The following is a 23036-nucleotide window of genomic DNA, read 5'->3' as shown; positions in this document are numbered from 1 at the left end:
TAAAATTATAGACATATCATGTCAGTGGGCAAACTTACAAAATCAGCAGGGGATCTAAAAAATAGTTTTTTCCCCTCACTGCATTTCATTTCACAAATCTGATCAGCTTATCAGAAAAGGCCAAATTTTATTTCATGTTCTTTCTTTTGGCAAGACCTGTTGGTTTATTTCATGACCATCATGAAATGCCTTGATTAAAGAACATCTTGTTCAAAAAGAGTTCAGCAAAACTGATCGTGTTAAACAGACATAGTAACGGCTGCCAATTATGAGGATGAGAGCGGATAAAAATGTCTTTCCCTTTTTATATTTTAAAAAACTGTGCAAGTTGATGTCACAAGTTCAAATGTGATTATAGAAACTTATATTTCCAAGCTTTCACATTTTATCAGAATACACCAATAAAATAAACAAACTGTTCCAGATCCTTCCCACCCCATAGCAACTTAAACTATGTGATTAAAGAAACAATAAGCGAAGACTGGAATTAAGAATCAATAGAAATCTTTGACCTGAAATGTCCCGGTGCTGGAGGGATGTCCTCAGCTACTGCGGCAGCCGGAGTCCATTTTTTCTCCCGTGACCTTTGTTGGAGCAACACCTCTTGTGTCTGATTCCCGAGATTCTTTCAATCTTACAATAAAGCATGATCTAACCAGCCTTTAATATTGAGGATTAGTTGATGTCTGTATTTCCATTTCTCATTAGGCAAGTGCAGGTTTTTATGATTAGAGCAACAAATACTTTAGGTGTACGACTGAAATTTCAGTCATATAAAGGAAAAAAGACCAAATATATTTGGGGCTCTCAAAGAGTTGCAGTTCACCCATTTTGACAATAAAGTCAGTTCAGAGACTTTAGAGCATCTAACATGTTTCTGTCAAATGTTTCACTGGGTGGAACTGCTGGCCACATGTTGCTTCGCTTTCTGTCATAATAAAGCACTCCTTAGTCATACTGTGGCTTATCCGAGCAACCTCTCTTTCTGATAACCTAACTGGAGTCTGACTTGACCCCGATGCTGTTCAAGATATGTTACTGACAAAGCAGAAAATCCTTGTCCAAAAAAGCCATTTTTTCTAATCTCACAAGAGGCTGGCTTTTATCTGATAACTGTAACAAAAAATGATACTTTATGAAGAAATGTGTATATGTGTATGTGGGGGAGTGCTGTCATGTGTGTGTATTTTCCAGAAGTGGGTCTGATGTTCTTCACAAGGTCCAATTACTCATGCTTCGTAGATTCAGTGCTGTCTGTTTGCATCAAAGCTGATCCAGATCTAATGGCTTGATCTAACCAAACACACAAGGCTGCATTCGTGAACAAGCAAACAAACACAACCCTACCACCCAAACAAAACAGCAAGTAGTCAAAAAGGACCACCATGGGGTGGTTCACATATATAGCCCAGCCTACACCTTTGGGTGAACTAAGAGGGAATCTGGCCTACCAACCAGACATGAAACACTCAACTGGTCAAGTGTCAGTGTGTCCTGGCACTGCCTGAACGCTGAGGTTTCTTGTCCAGCAGCTCTACAGTCACTCACTCTCTCCAGCTCTTACTTTCTCAGTCGCTTGCTTGTGGCCTCTGAGAGGGAAAGGATTAGAAAAAGACAAAGTCAGGGATCTAGGAGACGGTCTTAGACCATGTCCCAATCGCTAGCATAGGCACCATGTACTGTTAAGACCAGTTGGCTCATGTAACTTAGATTTAACATTGAGCACATGAATCACTCAGAGCTAACCTCCCTACTGAAGCAGGTGCAACAATAAAATTGTTATGGATATTTTGTATCGTCGTTCATTACTCCTCATTCAAACATTGTAGCTAAAACTCCTCTACAATGCAGACAAATAACGTGGTATAAAATCCATTTCTTTGAACCTTGTCTTGTAGACTGTAGCGGGACTTAGATCTGCTTGAAAGGCAAAATTCTTCAATGTTTTGGGGAGTAGATAAATCCTCTCTCCCTCCCTCTAAAGAGACTGATAGAGTTAACTCCAGATGCACTGGCTCAGCAAATCTATGTGCCCCACTTCAAAATCAATACTAGCGGCTTTAAAATGATATAAGAATCATCAGGCTCAGTGAGCATATAACCGTGGAATCAGATACGACTCTGAATTCATTACATCTGATGGTATCAATCCTGCTATCCCTTATTAGAACACCTCACAGAGAAGCTTTTCTTACTATACTCCTTTTAGGTCTTCCTTGTTCTTTCTCAGACCACTATAGTCTGACAGCATACAGAACAGAGACAGAGACCATTTCTGCCAAGTCTAAGAAGTAAAAACTGACATTTGGTTGGGCAAGACATGACAAATCACGTCTATTAAAGTATATTTTTATCAGTGAGTTGAGTTCACTATAGACAAGCACAATATAGACATTAAATTAAGTTATTACACATCTGACTTCAGTATGTCTAGCATGCTACTTTTATGAAAATAATTTGTCCTTATTTTGTTGCTCATAAGAAGAATGTGGATTATTGTAGTATCCTCTATACATACAGTATAACAAATGAATGCCACTAGCCTTCTACATGCATTCTGTTAAACTATCCCATTAGACATAAGCTTTTCTCAAAGCCTGGAGGATAAAAGGAGGATGCATCTTTAATTTATCATGCACTGATATATTAGAACCAACTGAGTCATCAGGTCCAGTAAGAACATTGAGAGGCTGTGTGCTTGAGAAAATTCACCTCTTTGAAAGAAAGATTTGAAAGATAGCGATTCGTGAAGACGGCGATTAAAATTTAGGTTAATTATACAGCGCATCTGACCCATTTTAACAGTCATACAGTTACAAATTCATTCTGTTGTCATCCTTGTGTGACAGACTTGCTCACCAATCACAATCACCATGCGCCTCCTGTCCATCAATCAGAGTGGGCACAGGGCATGTACATTTTACAACGACAAACAAAACAGGAGGAAAACGTGGGACAAAGGCGCCAGCCGGCGTCAACTCACTCAAGTGTTTCAGCAGCGGAGCGTTTTGCCTACACGTTGTTAACATGTTCAACTACAGATAACAGCTCTCTGTGAGCCCGTTCCGTTCCGCTCCGCTCTCTGCAGGCTACATATCCACATGGAGCATTTCAGAATAAGAGCGTTTTGCCTGTCTGATTTTGCTGACTTGTTCAGATTTTGCTTATTTGTTCAGTTGTCCTTGATTTTTGTGCTTCTACTGTGGTTAAGTAGGCTACGTAGTTAAATAGTTTCTTTTTTTGTGCGTTTTAAACATAACTTTGTTTATTGTTGATGTACTTCCTGCCTGGTTCATCTGCTCTGTGCTGCTTGACGCGGTCAAAAATATACTGGCATTGAACTCGCAAATCGCAAAAACCATCAAGTGCTCCAATGAAACTGGCTCACATGAGGACCACCCCAGGAAAGGAAGACCAAGAGTCACCTCTGCTGCTGAGGATAAGTTCATCCGAGTCACCAGCCTCAGAAATCGCAGGTTAACAGCAGCTCAGATTAGAGACCAGCTGAATGCCACACAGAGTTCTAGCAGTAGACACATTTCTAGAACAACTGTTAAGAGGAGACTACGCGAATCAGGCCTTCATGGTCAAGTAGCTGCTAGGAAACCACTGCTAAGGAGAGGCAACAAGCAGAAGAGATTTGTTTGGGCCAAGAAACACAAGGAATGGACATTAGACCAGTGGAAATCTGTGCTTTGCAAATTTGAAATCTTTGGTTCCAACCGCTGTGTCTTTGAGCAACGCAGAAAAGGTGAACGGATGCCTGCATGCCTGGTTCCCACCGTGAAGCATGGAGGAGGAGGTGTGATGGTGGTTTGCTGGGGACACTGTTGGGGATTTATTCAAAATTGAAGGCATACTGAACCAGCATGGCTACCACAGCATCCTGCAGCGACATGCCATCCCATCCGGTTTGCGTTTAGTTGGACCATCATTTATTTTATTAACAGGACAATGACCCCAAAACACACCTCCAGGCTTTGTAAGGGCTATTTGACCAAGAAGGAGAGTGATGGAGTGCTGCGCCAGATGACCTGGCCTCCACAGTCACCGGACCTGAACCCAATCGAGTTGATTTGGGGTAAGCTGGACCGCAGAGTGAAGGCAAAAGGGCCAACAAGTGCTAAGCATCTCTGGGAACTTCTTCAAGACTGTTGGAAAACCATTTCAGGTGACTACCTCTTGAAGCTCATCAAGAGAATGCCAAGAGTGTGCAAAGCAGTAATCAGAGCAAAGGGTGGCTACTTTCAGGAAACTAGAATATAAGACATGTTTTCAGTTATTTCACACTTTTTTGTTACACACTTTTTTGTTAAGTACATAATTCCATATGTGTTCATTCATAGTTTTCATGCCTTCAGTGAGATTCTACAATGTAAATAGTCATGAAAATAAAGGAAATGCATTGAATGAGAAGGTGTGTCCAAACTTTTGGCCTGTACTGTATAGCCATACCCCGATCATGAATCACACAGACGGAATGGATGGCTTAGCAGGTTTACTTGGTCTCTTTATTTAATGGGGTGGTGATGGCACATAGATAAGATGCTTGCCTTTGGTGTAGGAGACCCGGGTTCGATTCCCACTGTGAGACATCAACCATTGTGTCCCTGAGCAAGACACTTAACCCATCGTTGCTCCAGAGGCGTGTGACCTGTATAGCAATTGTATGTCGCTTTGGATAAAAGCGTCAGATAAATGTAAATTTATGGGTGGGGGGCCTCAGTGTTAAATGTTTGCTTTTCCAAAGTATAATTCTGCATATGTTGATTGCATTGTTCTCTAACCTCAGGGCCAGAGGGAGAGAGTAAAACAAAAAATTACTTTAAGAACTGCAAGGGCTTTTCAGCAAAAGAGCTTCATCGATATTTCTCAGTCCTTGACGCAATCACTTACAGTTAACAAGGCAGTCCCTCTCCTTGAGCGATGGAAACACAGTTTTATAGCAGAAACTAGGGGTTTTAAAAAAGTTGATAATGCCATTTTATTTCTCTATTTTACACATTCATGGAGAGTGACGAAGGGGAATACTGGGGGCAATATTAACTCTTGTTGATTTAGTTAACAGCAGGAATATCCACTCGCAGAGTTTCCCACAGGAAATAATTTAGCAGAGGTGGTAAGCTGCCAAGGATCCTGATCTGCATCATCTTGTGATCACTTTAATCATTAGAGGACAGCCTCAACAATGGACATAATTAATGGACAATTGACTACAGAATGCATTTGCTGTGTTTTTCACCTGAATGTTAAGGTTTTATTCCATAAAAGTTCACTGATTCAAAAAAACTTCAATCTTCACTCGGCAGTACTTTTAATCTAATGTGCCGTGGGTAAGCCATGTTCATTTATGAGATAATTGGACAGCTAGAGATTGAAGGCCGGCTGAAGTAGAAAAGAATAGCATGTTTCTCTTTAAGGTTTTCCAGCCAAGCAGATGAGACCCCAAGGTTAATGCGTGGAGTTTCCAGTATAACAGCTTTTTGTATTCAGGTGTTCAGAAACAGTATGCTATCAACTTTATTAGCCCCATGATTCAGATTTACATGGAGCTGACAAGCGACAGAGACATCTCAATGCTGAGTGAGTAAAGAGAGGATGAATAATACTGTATCTCTCAAAATCTCTTTGTGGAGAGAAGGGAGGGAAATGATGGAGATACTGAACACTGAGAAACATGTTTAAATGTATGCAGACATGGACAAAGGAGAAGCTGACAGTTTATAAAGGACATGCATAAATGGATCAGCTCCTTTGGCCCAGGCAGACAATTTATTTATGCAGCACTTGACGTGTTAGACACCTTTCTGGACATCAAAGGATTTGTAAATCAAGGCAAGACACGCATAAACAGCAAGGAGGTGAAGAAGAAATGTCTCTCTTAACCTCAACAAAACATGACTCTAGAGAAAAGAGCTGGAATGAGGAGAAATACTGTATAGATAATACATTGTCATTGTGTTGCATATAAATTATGAGGCTATTACCTCACCCTAATTATGTTAATGCCATATCAGTTTATCAATTTCAAACCAGAGGATTAAATTGTGAAACAATAATGCATACTCACTCTGTAAAATACGGAGCATCAGCAAAGTCATTTCCTAATCATTCTGCGTCATGGTTCCATAAAAGGACCATTACTGCATGGCAATTACAACACAAAGCCATTTATTTGTCTTTCCATTCCACATCATAATAAAAAAGCATTTCTGGTTCATGTTACATTTTGAAAAACCTCACGCACGGTAGAATCATAAGAGTAATAACTTCACAACTTTTACTTTCCACTTCAAACCCTCCTTCTTTCCTGTAAAGACTTCTCTTGAGATCTCCCCTCCCTTTCTCCCCCTACACGTCTCGTCTTTTTCACTATCCACAGCTCCCTCCCCGTCTCCTCCCCTCTCTGTGCAAGGCGGTATATACACTGTATCCTGTAAAAAATGGTTCTTCTTTCCTTCCAGTTGATACTTTTGTGTATCTCAGATCATCTCTATTAATCAGGTAAGTATTTCATGACAAGCAGAGTCACAGAGGGACCTTTGACTTAACAGATTTACTGGCTGTACCTGTAGATTAACACGAAGAAGAACCAAACATGCCCTAGCCAAACTCAAATTTGTCATTTGTCATCATCATAGTAACATTGTTTTGAATTACACACAAGAATTATTTAGGTAAAGTTGAATAAAATCCTCTGATGGGTAAGCCTATTTGTTCCAAGTATGCACCACAGTGAAGTACAAATCAAAAACAAAACTTTCTTTTTCCACATTTTGCCTTTTAAACTGTGTATAATAAAAAAAACAACTTACTATACCCAGAGTGCTAAAATATGCCATCTGGCAGCATTTTTAGCTATATGTTTTCATACAGCTGGATACTTTTTGCAGATGTACCAAAGTTTGGTCAACCAAACAGATGATAAATTGTACCAGAGGCACGAAGCCAGGATGATTGTGTACAGTCAATTTTACAGGCAAAAGCCTCTTTGGTAAGTCCCTGCATGCTGATTTGAGTCTGACAAACAGCAGATTGAACTGTTGAGTGAAGGTCAACAAAATATGAATTCACTTTTAACTACAAACCATTTTCAAATTTGTAGCTACTGTTAAATATAAGCTGCTACTCCCACAACCCCCCCACGCATGTTCTTCCTTTGCTCCTTTCCTTCAATTCCTGACCTATTCCCGCTCTCAACTCTGTATACAAACATTTGAATTGAGAGAAAGGTAGAAATCCTCTACTCTAATAATGAAGTTCATTGTATTAATTGTCTACTTTCCCTTGCTTGCAAACAAACAAATCACCAAATTAAGTACACTAAAGTCACTGCAGTCAAACATAGACAGGTAAATAAATGACTTGAATACACAAAGCATTCTGTTTGTGCCTTTGTTAAGACTAAAACTGAGTGTATTATCTTCAGTACTAAATGTATGTCCAACAATCCAGCTTTATGTCTGGGAGTTTTGACTTCATGCGCCAAACAAACGGTCAAAAATTTGGGTGTGACATTCGACTGCAGCATGAAATTTGACAAGCAGATTAGCAATGTTGTCAGAACGAGCTTCTTCCAACTTCGTCTCCTGGCTCAAGTTAAGCCTTTTCTTAATAGGCACGATCTAGAAAAGGCTATTCATGCCTTTATTAGTTCAAGGCTAGTTTATTGCAACGCTCTTTATGTTGGTCTAAGTCTAACATCCATCTTGTGTCTTAAACTTGTGCAAAATGCTGCTGCACACATCACTCCCGTTCTATTTACATTACACTGTGTTCCAGTGCATTTTAGAATCAATTTCAAGATTGTATTGTTTTTTTTCAAAGCTTTAAATGGCCTAGCCCCGGAGTATTTGTCCTAGCTTTTAACTTTGGGTGGGCAAAATCAGCTGTTGCGGTCTTCGGATCAACAGGCTTTAGAAGTCCCGAGGTCAAGGTACAAACAGTGGGGCGAGCCTTCGCTGCTGCCCCAAAACTGTGGAACAAGCTCCCCCCAGACATTCGCACTATAATGGATGTTGTTCATTTTAAATGAAAACTTATTTATTTAGAATGGCTTTTAATACGCAGTAGTGGTGCAACAACTTCCCTCTTCTTCTGATGATTTTAGGTAACCTTATCTGGTTTACTGTTTTCTAGGCTTCATGTTTTTTTCTTGTCTTTTATTGAATGCTGTGTTGTTTATTCTTGGTTGATGTAAAGCACTTTGGACACCTGTTGGTTGCTGTAGTGCTATATAAATAAATGTTGATTGATTGAAAGACAGAGGGCCCTGGCCTCTGGGATGGGCTCCATTTTTTCATCAAGAGTTTTCAATCAGGGAGTGACGTGGCTTGTGAGACACAATGTGTTGATTCTGCAGCATATTGTTAACACCTAAAACACTGAACAACTCAATATTTGAAGTGAACTACTATTTTGCTTCATTTGACTTAAACATTTCATCACAACCACATACTACAACATTCTTAAACCTGAACAGTCCAGTATGATTAAGTTATAAAATCAATGCGGAAAAGGATATGGGCTAAGCTGGAGAGGAATTTGGACAAAAAATTTGAAGCATTTATACTGTATTTCACTGTATTTGATTCCTCAAGTCCACTGAATCAATATGAGACAATGCAAGTCCTAGTAAGTTGAATTGCTGCTTGAAGAGCAGACCATTGCACAAAAAAGAAACAGTGAAGAAAATGTATGTCCTCTGAATGGGAAACAATATTCTGCAAGGGGATTCCTTCTAGCAAAGAAAGGAGTTATTAAAGAGCAAGCAGAACAGTGACTTTGACTTCATTGTTGTGATGGCAAAAGTTTGCCTCGCTACGTCAAAAGCAATTGTCGAAAGACACAAAGACAAAGTCTCGAGAGTGGACATAATCTACATAATATATTAGCGCTGTTTTCCAGACATTTTTCTGGCAACTTCTTAACCTAAAGGAAGACTGTTGTTAACTCCAAAACTACTGTGAGAGACAGAGAAAAGAGCACTGTATAAAATTAGAATGCACTGGCAGGACATTTTGTAATAATGATCAATGTCAATACATTGTGAAATAAGAATTTACTATGCTGGAATAAGCCTTTATTTTTATTGTCAACCCAGACTTGAATCATAAATATATTTTTCTGAGCCATTTGTACTTTCAATATCTTCATAGACAGTTTTAATACAACCAAATGAAATCTGTTGGAAAGTCAGTTGGATTGTGTAACTAAAGTTGTTTTTTAAATGTTCAGTTGTGAAGTCTCCCACCCTGACAATACCAGAGCATCAGCTAATTATATGGATGACTGACTTTTATAAGGCTGAGGCCTTTTCACTATTTTATTACAGCCCTCTTTCCTTCCCTCCTTGCCTCCCTTTCTTCTCTTCATTACACACTGCACAGATAAGAAGAAGGGTCTAGGGTATTGTTTTGTTTGTACAAAACAAAAGCTGAGAACACCACAAAGATGACTTTTTCCAGGTACAGAGGGAATTGTGTTGACACAGTCTTTGCTCTATAGTGAGCCAATACATACGGTCAGAGTACACAGGATCAAAAACATGTGTGGTGTGTTCCTCTTCTTGAATAATTACCTCCTCAATGATCCCTAAGTGGCCACATCACCTCATCTCCCTGGGCCATTCCCTGCCGTCGTGTGCCATCAACACTTTCAAACAACAAAAAGGTAGGCCAGAAACAAAACCTCTTCACTCTAAGCACTTCTGACAAAATAAGATCAAAGCAACAAAGTCTTCTGGTTATGAAGAACCACGCCTAGTTCTGTTGTTGTAATGACCAACTGGAACGGTGAGTGGACCCCCAAGTGTGTTTGTGTATATATATATATATATATATATATATATATATATATATAGACACACATACATACATACATACATACATACATACATACACACACACACACACACACACACACCTGAAGTCAAATATATTCTCAAATCAGACAAGATGCTATGAAAATACCCCCAGTCCCTCGTTTCATCTTTTTCATTTCCATCTCCCATCTCCTCTGTGTCTACAGTGTAAACAGGAACCCTCCTGTTCCACACAGAGTCCAAAAAAAGGAGTGGAGCTGCACCAAAACCAACCAAAGACTGAATGAAGAGTTAGAGGGAGCTGAGGGGGAGTTCTCAGCCTCCACCACACCAATCAACAGATTCCTGCTAGAAAGCACCCTACTGTTCCTGCTGGAAAACAAGATACACACAGCCAAGACCAAAGCACTGGCTGCTAAAACGCTTACAGGACTATGGTTAATGTGTGATGAGATCATGAAGCAAAACTGTAGGTTTGTTCTGTGAACCAAAGTGCTGTTCGGATAGAAGGCAAGCAGATTGAGTTGGACAGTGAAGGACAGAGGAGGGGCTGATGGAGGAGGGTGATAGACAGTTTGGCTTTGGTTTAGGAAAGCACTGTAAAGAGGGCTGTCAGAACCACTGGGGCATGTACGGATTTCCACGCACACGCACACACTCTGTAAACTGGTGAAACACGCTAGCCGTCGCTACAGAGGGAGGCTTTTGAATGCACAACATCACACAAACACCAGTCCACCTGCAGAGCACCTGAGCCTTTCATCTATCCTGCTCCACCTGCTGTGTGCATGCTCTGTGAGTGAACAAGTGAAAGAGATATCAGAGACCATGCACATGTTCCTGTTTAACATCTTATAATATGTTAAATTGTTAAATTGATTAAAAGGAAAAAAATAATGTACATCTGAATAGAGAAGCAAAATGTTGAGTTCAATTTGAGCTAATGCATTATAATGTAGTCCAACAACTATAAAAAAATGTCTTATTTCAATTACTGGAGATTTAAAACAAGAAACTAAAGAACGTCTGTCTTGCTATCAGGTCTTGTGTTAGAGACACAGGAGAGGACATAGTTCCCAAACAACTGAAATGGATGAGCACATTGAAGTGCCACTGGAGAAATGGACAACTGTGTGTGTATGTTGGGGCTGTCGCTTTTTCAAACGAATTCAAACTAACCTGCATTTTGTTCAAATGAATTTCAACGCAGCCAATTTGTGTGCCTTTGCTGCCTCACTTGGGTACTAAGCTTGCAGGTGAGTCCTCAGGTTGTTGCCATTGTAGAGTAAGGCAGCTGCTTTTTTGGCAGTCAGCCTTATCTTTATTTGTAAACATAGTTTACTGATAGGTCAATAGGGCATGCATTAAACTGACCTTTAAGAGCTCTGTCTGCTGGATCACAAGGGAGACTATTTCAAGCGATCTGTTGTGCTTTTAGATTTTACATTTTGAATTCAAACAGGTCAGGAGTACTTCCAATATAAAATTTCTTACTATGTTTCATCAAACGTTCAAATTATGAATAAAAAGTGACAGCGCTAGAGTATGTTGAAGTTTCCTGCATACTGTTCCAAAGCATCCAGGAGATTGCTATTCCATCTCTTTAATCTTTTCCCTTTGCCACCTGCCCTTCACTTCTCTTACCTTTTACCTTCTGTCTTAGCTCTCCTCTTCTAGGCTAAGCTCTGGTTACTCAAGCACTTTCCAAAGACTTATAAAGGACTCTCATCTTGGTCACGAGGAGATTGAAGGCGAGTGCTTGAGGAGGAGACTGACATGATAAGAGGGGGTAAGAGTAAGGGGTGAAGACAGTGTTGAAGAGAGTAGTCTGGCACAAAAATGAACTGAGCTGCTGCAAGAACCTAATTACTCTAGATAAAGTCTGCCATAGCACACTGATACAGAGGTTTTGATATGGATGGCATGTACACGGCGGTGCATGCACATATACACACATACTTAACAGGGAATGTGGTATTAGCGTCATGAGGATGTATCTGGTCCTGTGTGAGTAGGCTGCATGTCTCTCAGTAAATACTGAGAGGCCAGCATCAGTCACTGCCGCTATACTGACCCTGTGAGAAACCCACAGAAGGCAACATTCTTCACAACAGAATACAGACCACCCACACACCCACGCCTGGCTAAAACTCGTTAACAAACATTTGTCCAGACTCCCGGAGATGTTTTAAAAAGTTACAGTTAAAGTTCAGTGACATGCAACGTGAAAGTAAAACCAAACCAGAAAATGCTGAAAAAAAAACATGGTCCAACAATGAGTTTAACTTTATTATACAATGAGTTTAACTTTATTAAAACTTTATAACATGGAGAAATGCTGTGCAAAACAGATTAAGTTAAAACTGTACAGACTAAAAATTTATTATTGTTATGTTAACTGGGACGGTTTTGATCTTTCCGATCTTCCTCCACATGCGGCACACCTGCTGCTGTAAACACGCTGCAGGTTAACTATTTCTTTAAGTCATAGTCAGTTCACCTACTACACCTTCCCCCATAACTTTTTTTAGAAACATTTTTATAACTGCAGTTTTTCTAAAATCAAGTAGTTTGTTGATATCTGCTCTAAAGTCTAGCCTTGACAGTAATTCTTGAAGTTGTCCCTTCATCCATTTTCATGGGATTATAACTGAAAACCATTTATGCATTTTCTAACCTTGATCTTCATTCCTACTGTATATACCACCAAAAAAACATAATATCTGTTTTATGATTCAGCATTAACACCTCCCAGATCCATTATTCATATTTTTTATGTACACACACACACACACACACACACACACACACACACACACTAGGATGGGTTAACCTTGGCAAACACACCCATAACTTAATATGTATTTCTATGAATACATAAAAGTCCGACTGATGAGTTTTTGGACCAAGTAACCGAGGCCATCAGACTTTCTGATTGGCTTAAGCAGTTTAATATACCAGTGAGCTACACGATCTGCTTGCCCATCCATCTTACCATGTAATCAATAGCTACAAGGCCGCTGATGATGAATGGGAGTGATGTGGAAAGTGCACTACACAAACTGGTTTGGTAACTGTGGAATCTATATTCTACATGGCCTTGGAGAAAACACTGATACTGGACTCTGCCCCTGAATGTGCTTCTTTGACAGAAAGTAAGAGATCTTTGTCCCTCCAACAAAGAGGGCTCACTGTAGATATTTGGGTGCAAGATAGATGGGAGTGACCGTGATATTGTTGTCATAAGTCACTGGCTTCAATTAAAAGGTACTACTAGTTGTTCAACTTTCATTGGATCAGGTGTGATGGAGAAAAAGCTTAAACACCAACAGCACAAAAATAAACAAACACTACATCAAACCACACAAAAAGATGCACACTAACGCAGACACTAGCATTCGCTTTTCAGCATATCACTTACGTAAGACACAGCCTACTCATAAAATGAACATGTAAACCAACCCACAAAATAACATGCCTGCATAAACACGCTGTTCATGAATACACCCATAAACATGGATGCCCAGATGCTTCCCACATGGAAATTCACATATTGACACAAAGCATTAATGAGTGTGTTTATATGGACACAAGTATCTTGATGGTGAGTGGGTTTTTGGAGTATCTTGGTTATGTGCTGCACATGTTATCATATCTTGGTTTCAGAAACCATATGCTGGTTTTGAGAAACCTGGATACGTTATGTGGAGTATTCTAATACACAAAAGCACAAACATTCTCATTCTCCAAACCTGGATAATGTTAGGATTATGTATACAGCAATGACATGAATAACTAAATATTCCAGTAAACATCATATCCCTAATAAGATAAATACCAATATATGCCTCAAAACTGTATACCAGTGCACATGTAAACACACTCAATGTAGACAAACAAACGAGGCATTGTGTTAGTGACAGATAACAGGATTAAGAACATTGGCTTGAGCAAAGTTAGGTAGAAGGGGAAAAAAGCATGGTATTCCCTAATATGAAACTGACAGGGGGCTCCTAATTTACTTCATTAAACCCCCCCAAAGTAGCAAACCTGTAGCGCTTATACATACAGACAGACACAGATGTAAACAGCAGGGGCGAAAAGGGGTGTTGAAAATCACGAGGATTGCTCGAGAGAAATGGGATGGGAAAGGCAGAAAACATGTTTTCCTCTCAGATCGAAAAAATTAAATCAAAACCATGTAGACCAACAGGCTACTCCAGTGAACCTTCGCAGTGTCTTATCTAAATCAACTGGCCTCACATCTTTCCTGCAAAACCTTCTGTGGGCAGTCCAGTGTTTCAGCCCTGAGGTCCAGCCATAAAGGCACCGTATGGAGCCCAGTGATGAAAGAGAAAGCTCTCTAACCAACTTGGTCCATTTTAAGCATCTGGCTTTGCTCCAGCATGTTCCTATGTCATGAAGACCCCAACTGTTGTTGTGAAAGTGTTAACATGTGCAGTTGAGCAACTCTGTGTGAATAAGTATGTGTATAAGATCAAAGGCATCTTAGAAATCTCATCATAGCACAGGCTAGGAGCATCTACTGGTCACAGAGGTGAAGAGAAGCCATGATAAAGGTCTTTTCAGACGGGGAGTGATTGACACACCTAGAAATTAATTTTCAATGAGAGGTCAGGGGGCAGGTAGGGAGGTCTAACAGGCAAAGTAACAAGCAGGCGCAATCCCATGAAACTGTTGTGGTCGTGCTCATCTCACGCCACCCGCAAATTGTCTTGAACTATTTTCTGTGCAACGTACAGTAGTGATCACTGGACATCACTGGATGTGAAAAAATACACATTAAAATATAATAAAAGTTACAGTGAAGTGTACAATGAGGGTTAAAAGAGTTAAATGGAAAATAAAAACAGGCTGAGGGGTTGAGCAAATAATTGAGTTACAATTATTTTGAAAAGAGAATAAACAGAGAAGTACACTTAATCTACTCTTTCTAGCTAGTCTGTACTTGGGTCCATAGCAATCTTTGGGTCCACTGAAACTCCAAACGCCCATAAATGTCACCAAAACACAGCGATATAGTTTTCTTCTGTTCATTTGGCTTGGGTGCTATGTAAAAAATTCTTATAATCTTATAACAAATGCATCCATTTAGGCAGATTCCACGATATTCCGCATTTTACAGTTGATTCCATTTTTTTTTTTTTTTTATCTAATTCAGCAAGTCCTTCATAGGGCCCTACATATGGTGTATTTTCAGTAACTGTATTTGAAGGCTTGTTCTCCTCTAGTGGTCATGCAGAGCTCACAAATCTCAAAGTCAATGTTTGATAGTGAGCATTAGTCTAGACTCAAAAAAAGAGGAAGGAAATGATGCATGCTGACTCCGTACTAACATGATGCTGAAAATTACCAATGAAAATCATGTACCCAAAGAATCTAGAAGCCAAATCAAATACTATTGACTGAGGACTTGTGGACAAAAAGCAACTTATTGCTACAGGAAATTAAAGAATATCACTGCCCGTATTGCTGACATATTACTGATTTTCAAGATGTCACCCTGAAGCCAAACAAGTTAACTACGAGCAGAACAGAATTGTTTTCCTGGAGCCAAATGTAATTCTGAAACAAGAAGCGCTGCTCTGAAATTGGCAGCTGTCCAGGTTTTTTTGTTCCACTGACAGATGTAGCTCTCTACTTAAGACAAAAAGTCATCTCTTCAACAAACAGCCAATTCAAAAGACCCACACGAAGAAGACAGCTCAAACTCACTGCTGTGGTTACAAGGTCAATTGCATAACATCCATAAAACATGCCTGTATACACAGTGATTTGTTTCAAACAGATAAGAAACTTCACCACAGGCATAACTTTAAAACTGCAAGTAAGGTTATTTTCAGTATCAGGATCAAGGTAATTTATTTACCATCATACAACACAAGCTTTTACAATGAAATTGAAGTTTTTAGTCCCTTCATGCTACATAGAGCATAACAGATAAACATTAGAATAGGGTAACACAAACAAGAGTAATACATACAAAAAAAGTATACAGTTATTTTTATGTTATATATTGATATATACATGAACATATACACCCAGGAAATAATTCTACAGTGCATATTTTTTTATTTGCGTCTGGTAGAATGTAAACAGCAGTAACAAGATAGTGATGATAATATGGCTTTCATCTTTACACAAAAAGTGTCCATCCCTTTCGACCACATTTGAGCGGCAAGCATCATCGACGTAAACACAGAGTCCGTGTCTTCTAATCTTGACAGAGTCTCCCGCTCTGTCAGCTCAGAACACGGTCTGCCTTGATCCAGGATGAAAATGGAGCAGGTATTTGTAAAGATGTGGGCACAACAGTTCCAGGTTTCCCGTTGTTTTGAGTCCCATTTTGTCCATACCAGACAAGTCTGCTGGGCCAACATAGCTTCTACTCCGGCTCTCTTTACACTCTTCCTGGGACGATCACCGTCGTGCCTGGTCAGGTTGATAAGGTTGGGTGGATAATCTCTGTTAAGGTGCGCTGTTTTTTAATCCAAACCACAGCTTCCTTTTCCAATTACTATTTCTGTCAAGAGTAATACGTGTTTCAGCAATAAAGCCGGAAAAAATGTTGAAAATATCTTGTTTTTCTTGCATTCAGTCACATCTTATGACTGTATTATAAGATATGATCCTGGAATTAGAGTAGCATATGATCCTGGAATATGCCCACGGTGTTCTACAGCACAGTTCCTCAAAGGCTTCCTTTAGCCGTGTGACATACCACACATTACATAACACTGCCACTGTATGGCCCTGAGACGTTAACTATCTGTTACTGTAGCCATGAGACTGTCAGTGAACCCCTTCCCTCACCCTTACATACACAGTGCTTTCACATAGATACAAACATACTGAACACTTAAAGTCACACGCACCAGTTTTCTATCTCCACTGTGCTGGGAGGCACAGCCTGGTTTCACACTCGTGGTTTGGCTGTACAGTACACACACACACACACACACACACACACACACACAGGAAAATGCACAAAACTCAGAACAATGCCTGGCCGGCTTAAATAAATGCCACATGACTAAGTGCACTACATAACAGTGCTGGCCTTCACTACTGTGCTCCCACATGTGATACAAACATCAGCTCAGTAAGGAGAATGTTAGTTTAGGGCAGCCAGCAAAAAACTTTTAATGTGGTAACTTTGGCAAGATATAAACTTGGGTGATTGTGGTGATGGTAGTAAATGGGATGGGAATAAACTGTGCAATTTCTTCATTTGTTTCAGAACATTATGCAACATCCATTCACACATTCAGAATATTGTATTTCAAAGTAGGACTGGGTGAAATATTGCATATATCAAATAGATTTGAAGAGCAATATGGCAGATGACCATAATCCTCATCTTCATTTATCAATTTATTTTTTGCGTGAAAAGCAGCAGGCATTTACATGCAGGGGACTCGCTCCCTCTTCCACACAGTCACAGACTCCCTAAACTAACCAACCATTGTTGTCCTGATTTAACTTCAATTCCAGACAAAGGGTCGATCATATGGAGGTGGTTCAGTTTCTAGAGGGCAGATGTGTGTCCAAACTGCGATCCTCTGCAAAATATACCACAAAACAATTGCTATTAAAGCCAGCAGTAGCACAAATCTATCCCTGCTCCAAGATGGCGCTGTGGATGGCTGCCTCTGTGTTTGGTGCATGTTGTTTTGTCTTGTTTTTGTTTGTAAACTCAGTTTTCTGCTCTTATACCCGGAGCTCGCTCACCAGAGAGAAGCTCATGAACATCAGGGGAACACCACCAGCGGATTTATTTCCCATTTTTCTCGTGTCATCTGTGGAACTTTTATTCATAATCTGTTTTATGATTCACAGATGTGGCTGTGTGGAATTATACTGGACTATTCAGAGAAGATCGTGAGACAGATCTCTCCCGCAAAACGAAGGATGCACAGTGCCTGCTCCTCCACCAGATACTGTGTGTGGAGCAGAAGAACCCAGACTCCCTTGTTATTGTCCTTGGTGACTTTAACAAAGGAAATCTCAGCCATGATCTCCCCAACTACAGACAGTTTATAAAATGTCCTACCAGGTTATAGTCTTTATTATTCTTCTATAATTTCGATATTTTATCAATTTCATATTTTTACATTTATATAGGTTTATGTCTGCTGTAGTCACCAAATTCCTTTTGGGTAAAAACTACTTAAATACAGCGGTTTCTGATTCTTCACCTAAAACAGCCCCCAGTGCAGAATAAAGAATGCATAACAATATAACAAATGTTCAATAAATATTCAATAAATGTTATTCACTTGAATCATACACAAATTAGGACTTGATTTCTTTATTAAGATGTTTATTGTGTTGAGAAAAAAGCTTTTATTTAATTTTACTTGTGACAAAGATTTTATTTTAACTGTTTTGAATGTTCTACCTCAGATTTATGAAGTTATCAACTGTCACTCAGGAGCAAAAATCAGACTTTAAAACTCGAAAGAAATAACGATAATTATCGATATCGAAACATTTTTGGCCATATTGTCCAGCCCTATATGCAAATCTGCAAACACAACCATTGATAATCCTGGATATACACTTAAGAGAGAATTACAGAATGGTAAAATATGGTTCTGTCTAGCTGAAGCCAGAGTATGTGTTTGTGTGTGTGTGTGTGCAAGGCTCCAGACAAACTTTTCCACTGGTAGCACTGGTGCTACCAACTTTCTCAGTTTGTCGCACCAGTACATGATTTGGTCACCACCCATAGACACCTTATTTTTAAAACCGGACGCTGTCACATGTGTGTCATTGCGCTAAATTTAACAAGTCTGACCCAATATGATAAAGTCGCTAACCTGCCTGTCAGCTCGCTCTGTTCCGTTACCATAAAGGCTCGAATATGTGTGCACTCTAAATGTAGGTGCAGCTAGCTTAATCGCTTTCTCACAGACGAGTGACAGAAACACTCAAAGTGGGTCAGACCGTTTGTTGCCTTTTCTAAGAAGTCAGCCACAGATGTGGATGTGCTAGGAGACAATTCAGCAGAACAGTGTCTTCAAACGGCGATTTTTGCATTTTTCTCAGAAACTTAAAAATTCTTCCACACTGCTGACAAGTTAACGTAATTGTTCAGTACAATTTAATAGGTGTTTTGACTTATTAGGCCGAACACCAAAAGTGCTATTTTTGCTATTTTCGGCCACTTAATTTCGGTGATTCCCTAATAAACACATTTGTCCATTTGTTTAATAATAAATTGTTAAATGAACATTGTACTCTCTCTCTTTTTCACATTTGAGCAGAGAGCGAGAGAGAGAGAATGGGTGTGCGACTGACAGTAGTAAACTCACTGTGTCCTGGAAACCAATATTTCAATGTGTCAGAAAAGATGAATCACTACTAGGTCAACAAACTGTGTGTATGTAGCTGAAGTTTAGTATTGTGTCTTTCATTATTTATGATTTTATTCCTATAAAAGTGTTTTGTGGGACCTCGTCAAAGCCCAGTTCCTTCTTGAAATGATGAAGTCCTTCATGCTCAAAAAAGTGCTCAAAAAAGTCTCTCTTTATCAGACACCAAATAATAGGCGCTATTTGTTTTAAGTTATCACTCTCAAAGCCAAATCAACATATCAATAAAAAGGTGCAATTATAATTTACATAGATAGTGAAATGATTTAAAAATTTGTATTTAAAAATCTGCTTTGTTGGTATATTAACAGCATAATGCAGTAACTTAAACACAACAAAATTGGAGCAGATCAGAAAACAGGGACTTACTCAAATATAATCAAATATACTACCAAACCGAGGGAATAAAGACCTGTCTCTAAGCCTACTTCAAAATAAAATACTGGTGTCCTCTGGCCTCTGCAGGCAATTAAGTCCAAAAAGTTATTTTGAAGAAAATCTATAGGCCATATCGCCCTGCCTTATTTCAAAGGATAAGAAAATACAAAATGTTCCTCCTTTAAAAATGATCTGACATTGAATCAACAAAAGGCTTTTCAGCACAAGGATGAAATAGCCTCATGTCTCTACACATAATAAGTAAAGATGGCAGTGAATGAATGGCAGTTCCTATGGAGCCTTGACATCCCCCACAGACCAAAACAGGAGATGCACCGATTCAGCTGGGTTACATAAAAAGTAAATAAAGTACAAATGCAAGAGCCCACAGTCCCAGCAGTCACACAGTCCAACAATAGACCTCTTCATCTTTACAGAAAGGTTGGAGTCACTGACTGTACCAAACTTATCTTGCTCCAACCAGGTGATGTAGTAACCTGGGGGTATAAATCCTCCAACTTTAAGGCAGTTTAAAGTGGCATCACCATGGTTTTAAGACGGACCCTGACCCAGTCGTACTGTCTCTCTGTCGAGGTTACACTGACACACACACCCTTCATCGCTACAATCTAAGTGTTAAAGAATGAGCAGTCTCACTGAGACAATCTGAGGTTAAGTGTGCAATTACCAAATAAAGAATGAGGTATACTCAGATGAATCAACTTATTTTTTATGTGATTTTGATTTCGTTCATCCAATTTAGCTACAGTATGTGATGATGAGGTGAGAGTCAAACTAGTGATGAACAAACTACTTGATTAATCAATTAGTTGAGTGCCATAACATTTTTAAAAAAAAGTTTTTTGATTAATAAGTCAACAGTAGACTGATGCCAGGAAATAAGCAGAGAGAGATGGGAGTGACATCCAACAAAAGTCCCGGGCCAGACACAAACCAAGGACATTGTGATTCATGGTCTGGGCCTTAAACCCCAGGCCCAGGGTCCCTTATCACCAACAAATTTGATAATAAATAAAATCTTTTTTTAAGCAAAAAGGCCAAACAATTGATAAGGCCAACTTCTCGAATGGGAGAATTTACTGCTTTGCTCTGTTTCATATCACTGTAAATTGTATTTCTGAACTGTTGATTAGACGAAATATGTATCTTTGGGCCCTGGAAAAGTACTTACATATAGAATAAATTAGAAATTTTTGGATTAATCGATAATAAAAACCTGGTATGGTGGATGTGGTGTGTTGCTGGCATGCCTGCTAACACAGGGACACACATAGGTCCTCTATGTTCATGCATGGATACTCTGCAAACTATTCCTCTCTCTACAGTCTTCAGGATGCCCTTCGCCAGTGTTGATATGTAATTATGTGAAAATTGCTTTGTGTATTCAATGATAGAGGTAATGGTGAAAAGAGTAGACTCAATGTCAACATTACAAAGACATTAAAAGGCAAACAAATACAGAATCAAATAATAATAAAGAAGGCAGGACTGTTGCCCAGTGTTCAAAGCCACATTTGAGATTCAAACCAGCAGATTTCCACTGAAGTCAAATCTCTAATCTATCCTTATAATATCATGTATTGTGTGGTAATCATTATTTAAAAAATTCAAAAGAAGCTACGAGACTGGAGACCAGTAACTTTAATAGATTTTGGCGCAGCAGAGCTCAAACAGGGCACGGAGGTGAAGGCTGCTGCTGGGGACGTGATGAGACTGGCAATACAAGTGAATATCAACCAAACTCATTTCCACATTAAAGGAGACTCATATGACTCATCATAAACCCTTCAGAAAAACAGTGTCCGTTTCCAGAAACTTGTTGTTAATTTGGATTCGCGCTTGACACAGTTGGCTTTTATGCGCTTGTCCCTGAGAGTGTAAACACACAAGCTCAGTGTTGAGTAGCTATATTACTGGTAGGCAACCATGAATTTAAATCCCGCACAGACAGACTGCACTGACATTTGTGCTATACTGATATACTCTAAATTCCTCCCAGTCACCATTAACTAACTTTGAACCTTTAATGATGTGATCTGCTGTTGCCAAAGCAGAGTTTAATACACATTCAATTGGAAGGATTAAGAAATGTCATTGATCTTCATAAGCAGTTCTGCTGGCAATAAAATAAATACTCTCCGGCTATTCTCCTCATGAATAATATCCATGGCTAATTCAATTAATATGCAATATCTCAGCAAACGTTCAAACAGAGAAAGAAAACAAAATAATTTAATCAATATCTGGTGAAATAATTATTCAATTTGAGCGTAAATCTGATCTATTTTAAAAAAGCAATAAATTGATTTTGCGTGTCATCCCATTAGCATAGTAAATGTAAACATGCTCATCAGTGTGAACATTAGGGAGAATTAAAAGGAGAAGTGTTGAAATTATACTATGTGCTGCAACAGCCCAATCAACACAGAAAGGAGAGAGGGGAGAGGAGAGGAGAGGAGATTTACATTTGTCCTCTGACCTGAGAGGCAGATGAAGGTCATGTAGTCACCCTGACCACCAGTGGCCAGGAAGGGGATCTTCTTCTTGGTCCTCCTCTTTACCTGCACAGCGGCAAGCATCTTCTCATCATGTGGTATGAAGACCTCCTTGTTGATGGCGGACTTGGCACTCATCTCTGAAGTAGGCAGGAGTGAGCAGCTGGCGAACAGTTAAAGTGGAGAGGCCGAGATCCACTCTTTACTGAAGAGGAGGAGAAATTAAGGAAAATGAAAATGAAATTAAACCGAAAAGGCGGACCAGGCTAACTATTTACAGTACACTAGAGTTTCCCTCTCCAAACTCCTAAAAGACAAAAAAACCACATAATTTCTCACTTATCCAACGAAGGTTAAAATCAAGGGCAACTGGACTTGGTTGAAGATACTGGAAGACGTTTCGTCCCTCATCCAAAGGACTTCTTCAGTTCTGACTGACTGGCAGGGAAACTCAGCTATTTAACCTCAGTGGGGTCGTTGGCCCGGGTCATCGATACCGCTGGTTTGTTAGTGTTCCTTGTTGCTGTGACGACAGTCGTTACAGTCGTTAAGACTACCTGTGGCCAAGACTGAACGACCATCGTTGGTATCTTCACCTGAGGCCAATAGGTTACGTTTGTTGAGTTTCCTGGGAAGAAGTGAGGAATGCACAGACCTGTATATTGGGGAGACTAAACAACCACTACACAAATGCATGGCTCAACACAGAAGGGCCAACTCCTCAGGTCAAGACTCTGCAGTCTACTTACATCTGAAGGACAGAGGACACTCGTTTGAGGACCACCAGGTGCACATTTAAGACAGAGAAGATGGATGGTTTGAAAGAGGTGTCAAGGAAGCCATCTACACCCGGGTTGAGAAGCCGTCGCTGAACAGAGGAGGAGGTCTACGCCACCCCTTCTCCCCCACTTACAATGTGGT

General features: G+C 39.6%; 1 protein-coding gene across 3 annotated transcripts in view; it reads right to left on the bottom strand.

Moving 5' to 3' along the window:
* The window catches only part of stxbp6 (syntaxin binding protein 6 (amisyn)), a 64738-nt gene that overhangs the window by 33084 nt on the left and 8618 nt on the right, over window positions 1-23036 (bottom strand). Inside the window, exon 2 of one of the 3 annotated variants that reach the window (XM_046063448.1) lies at window positions 22100-22320. The exons of 1 other annotated variant lie outside the window; for it this stretch is intronic. In XM_046063448.1, the coding sequence (XP_045919404.1) occupies window positions 22100-22253 (154 nt within the window). In that variant the 5' untranslated portion in view covers window positions 22254-22320. Of the gene's footprint in view, window positions 1-22085; window positions 22321-23036 lie in introns of those variants that run through there. One more of the 3 variants, XM_046063451.1, reaches the window with a different exon arrangement.

Source organism: Micropterus dolomieu, linkage group LG11 (genome assembly GCF_021292245.1).
Source record: "Micropterus dolomieu isolate WLL.071019.BEF.003 ecotype Adirondacks linkage group LG11, ASM2129224v1, whole genome shotgun sequence".
In the NCBI taxonomy this organism is placed as follows: Eukaryota; Metazoa; Chordata; class Actinopteri; order Centrarchiformes; family Centrarchidae; genus Micropterus; species Micropterus dolomieu.
The sequence above is the reverse complement of the archived record's forward strand: the minus strand, read 5'-3'. Positions and strand labels throughout refer to the sequence as shown.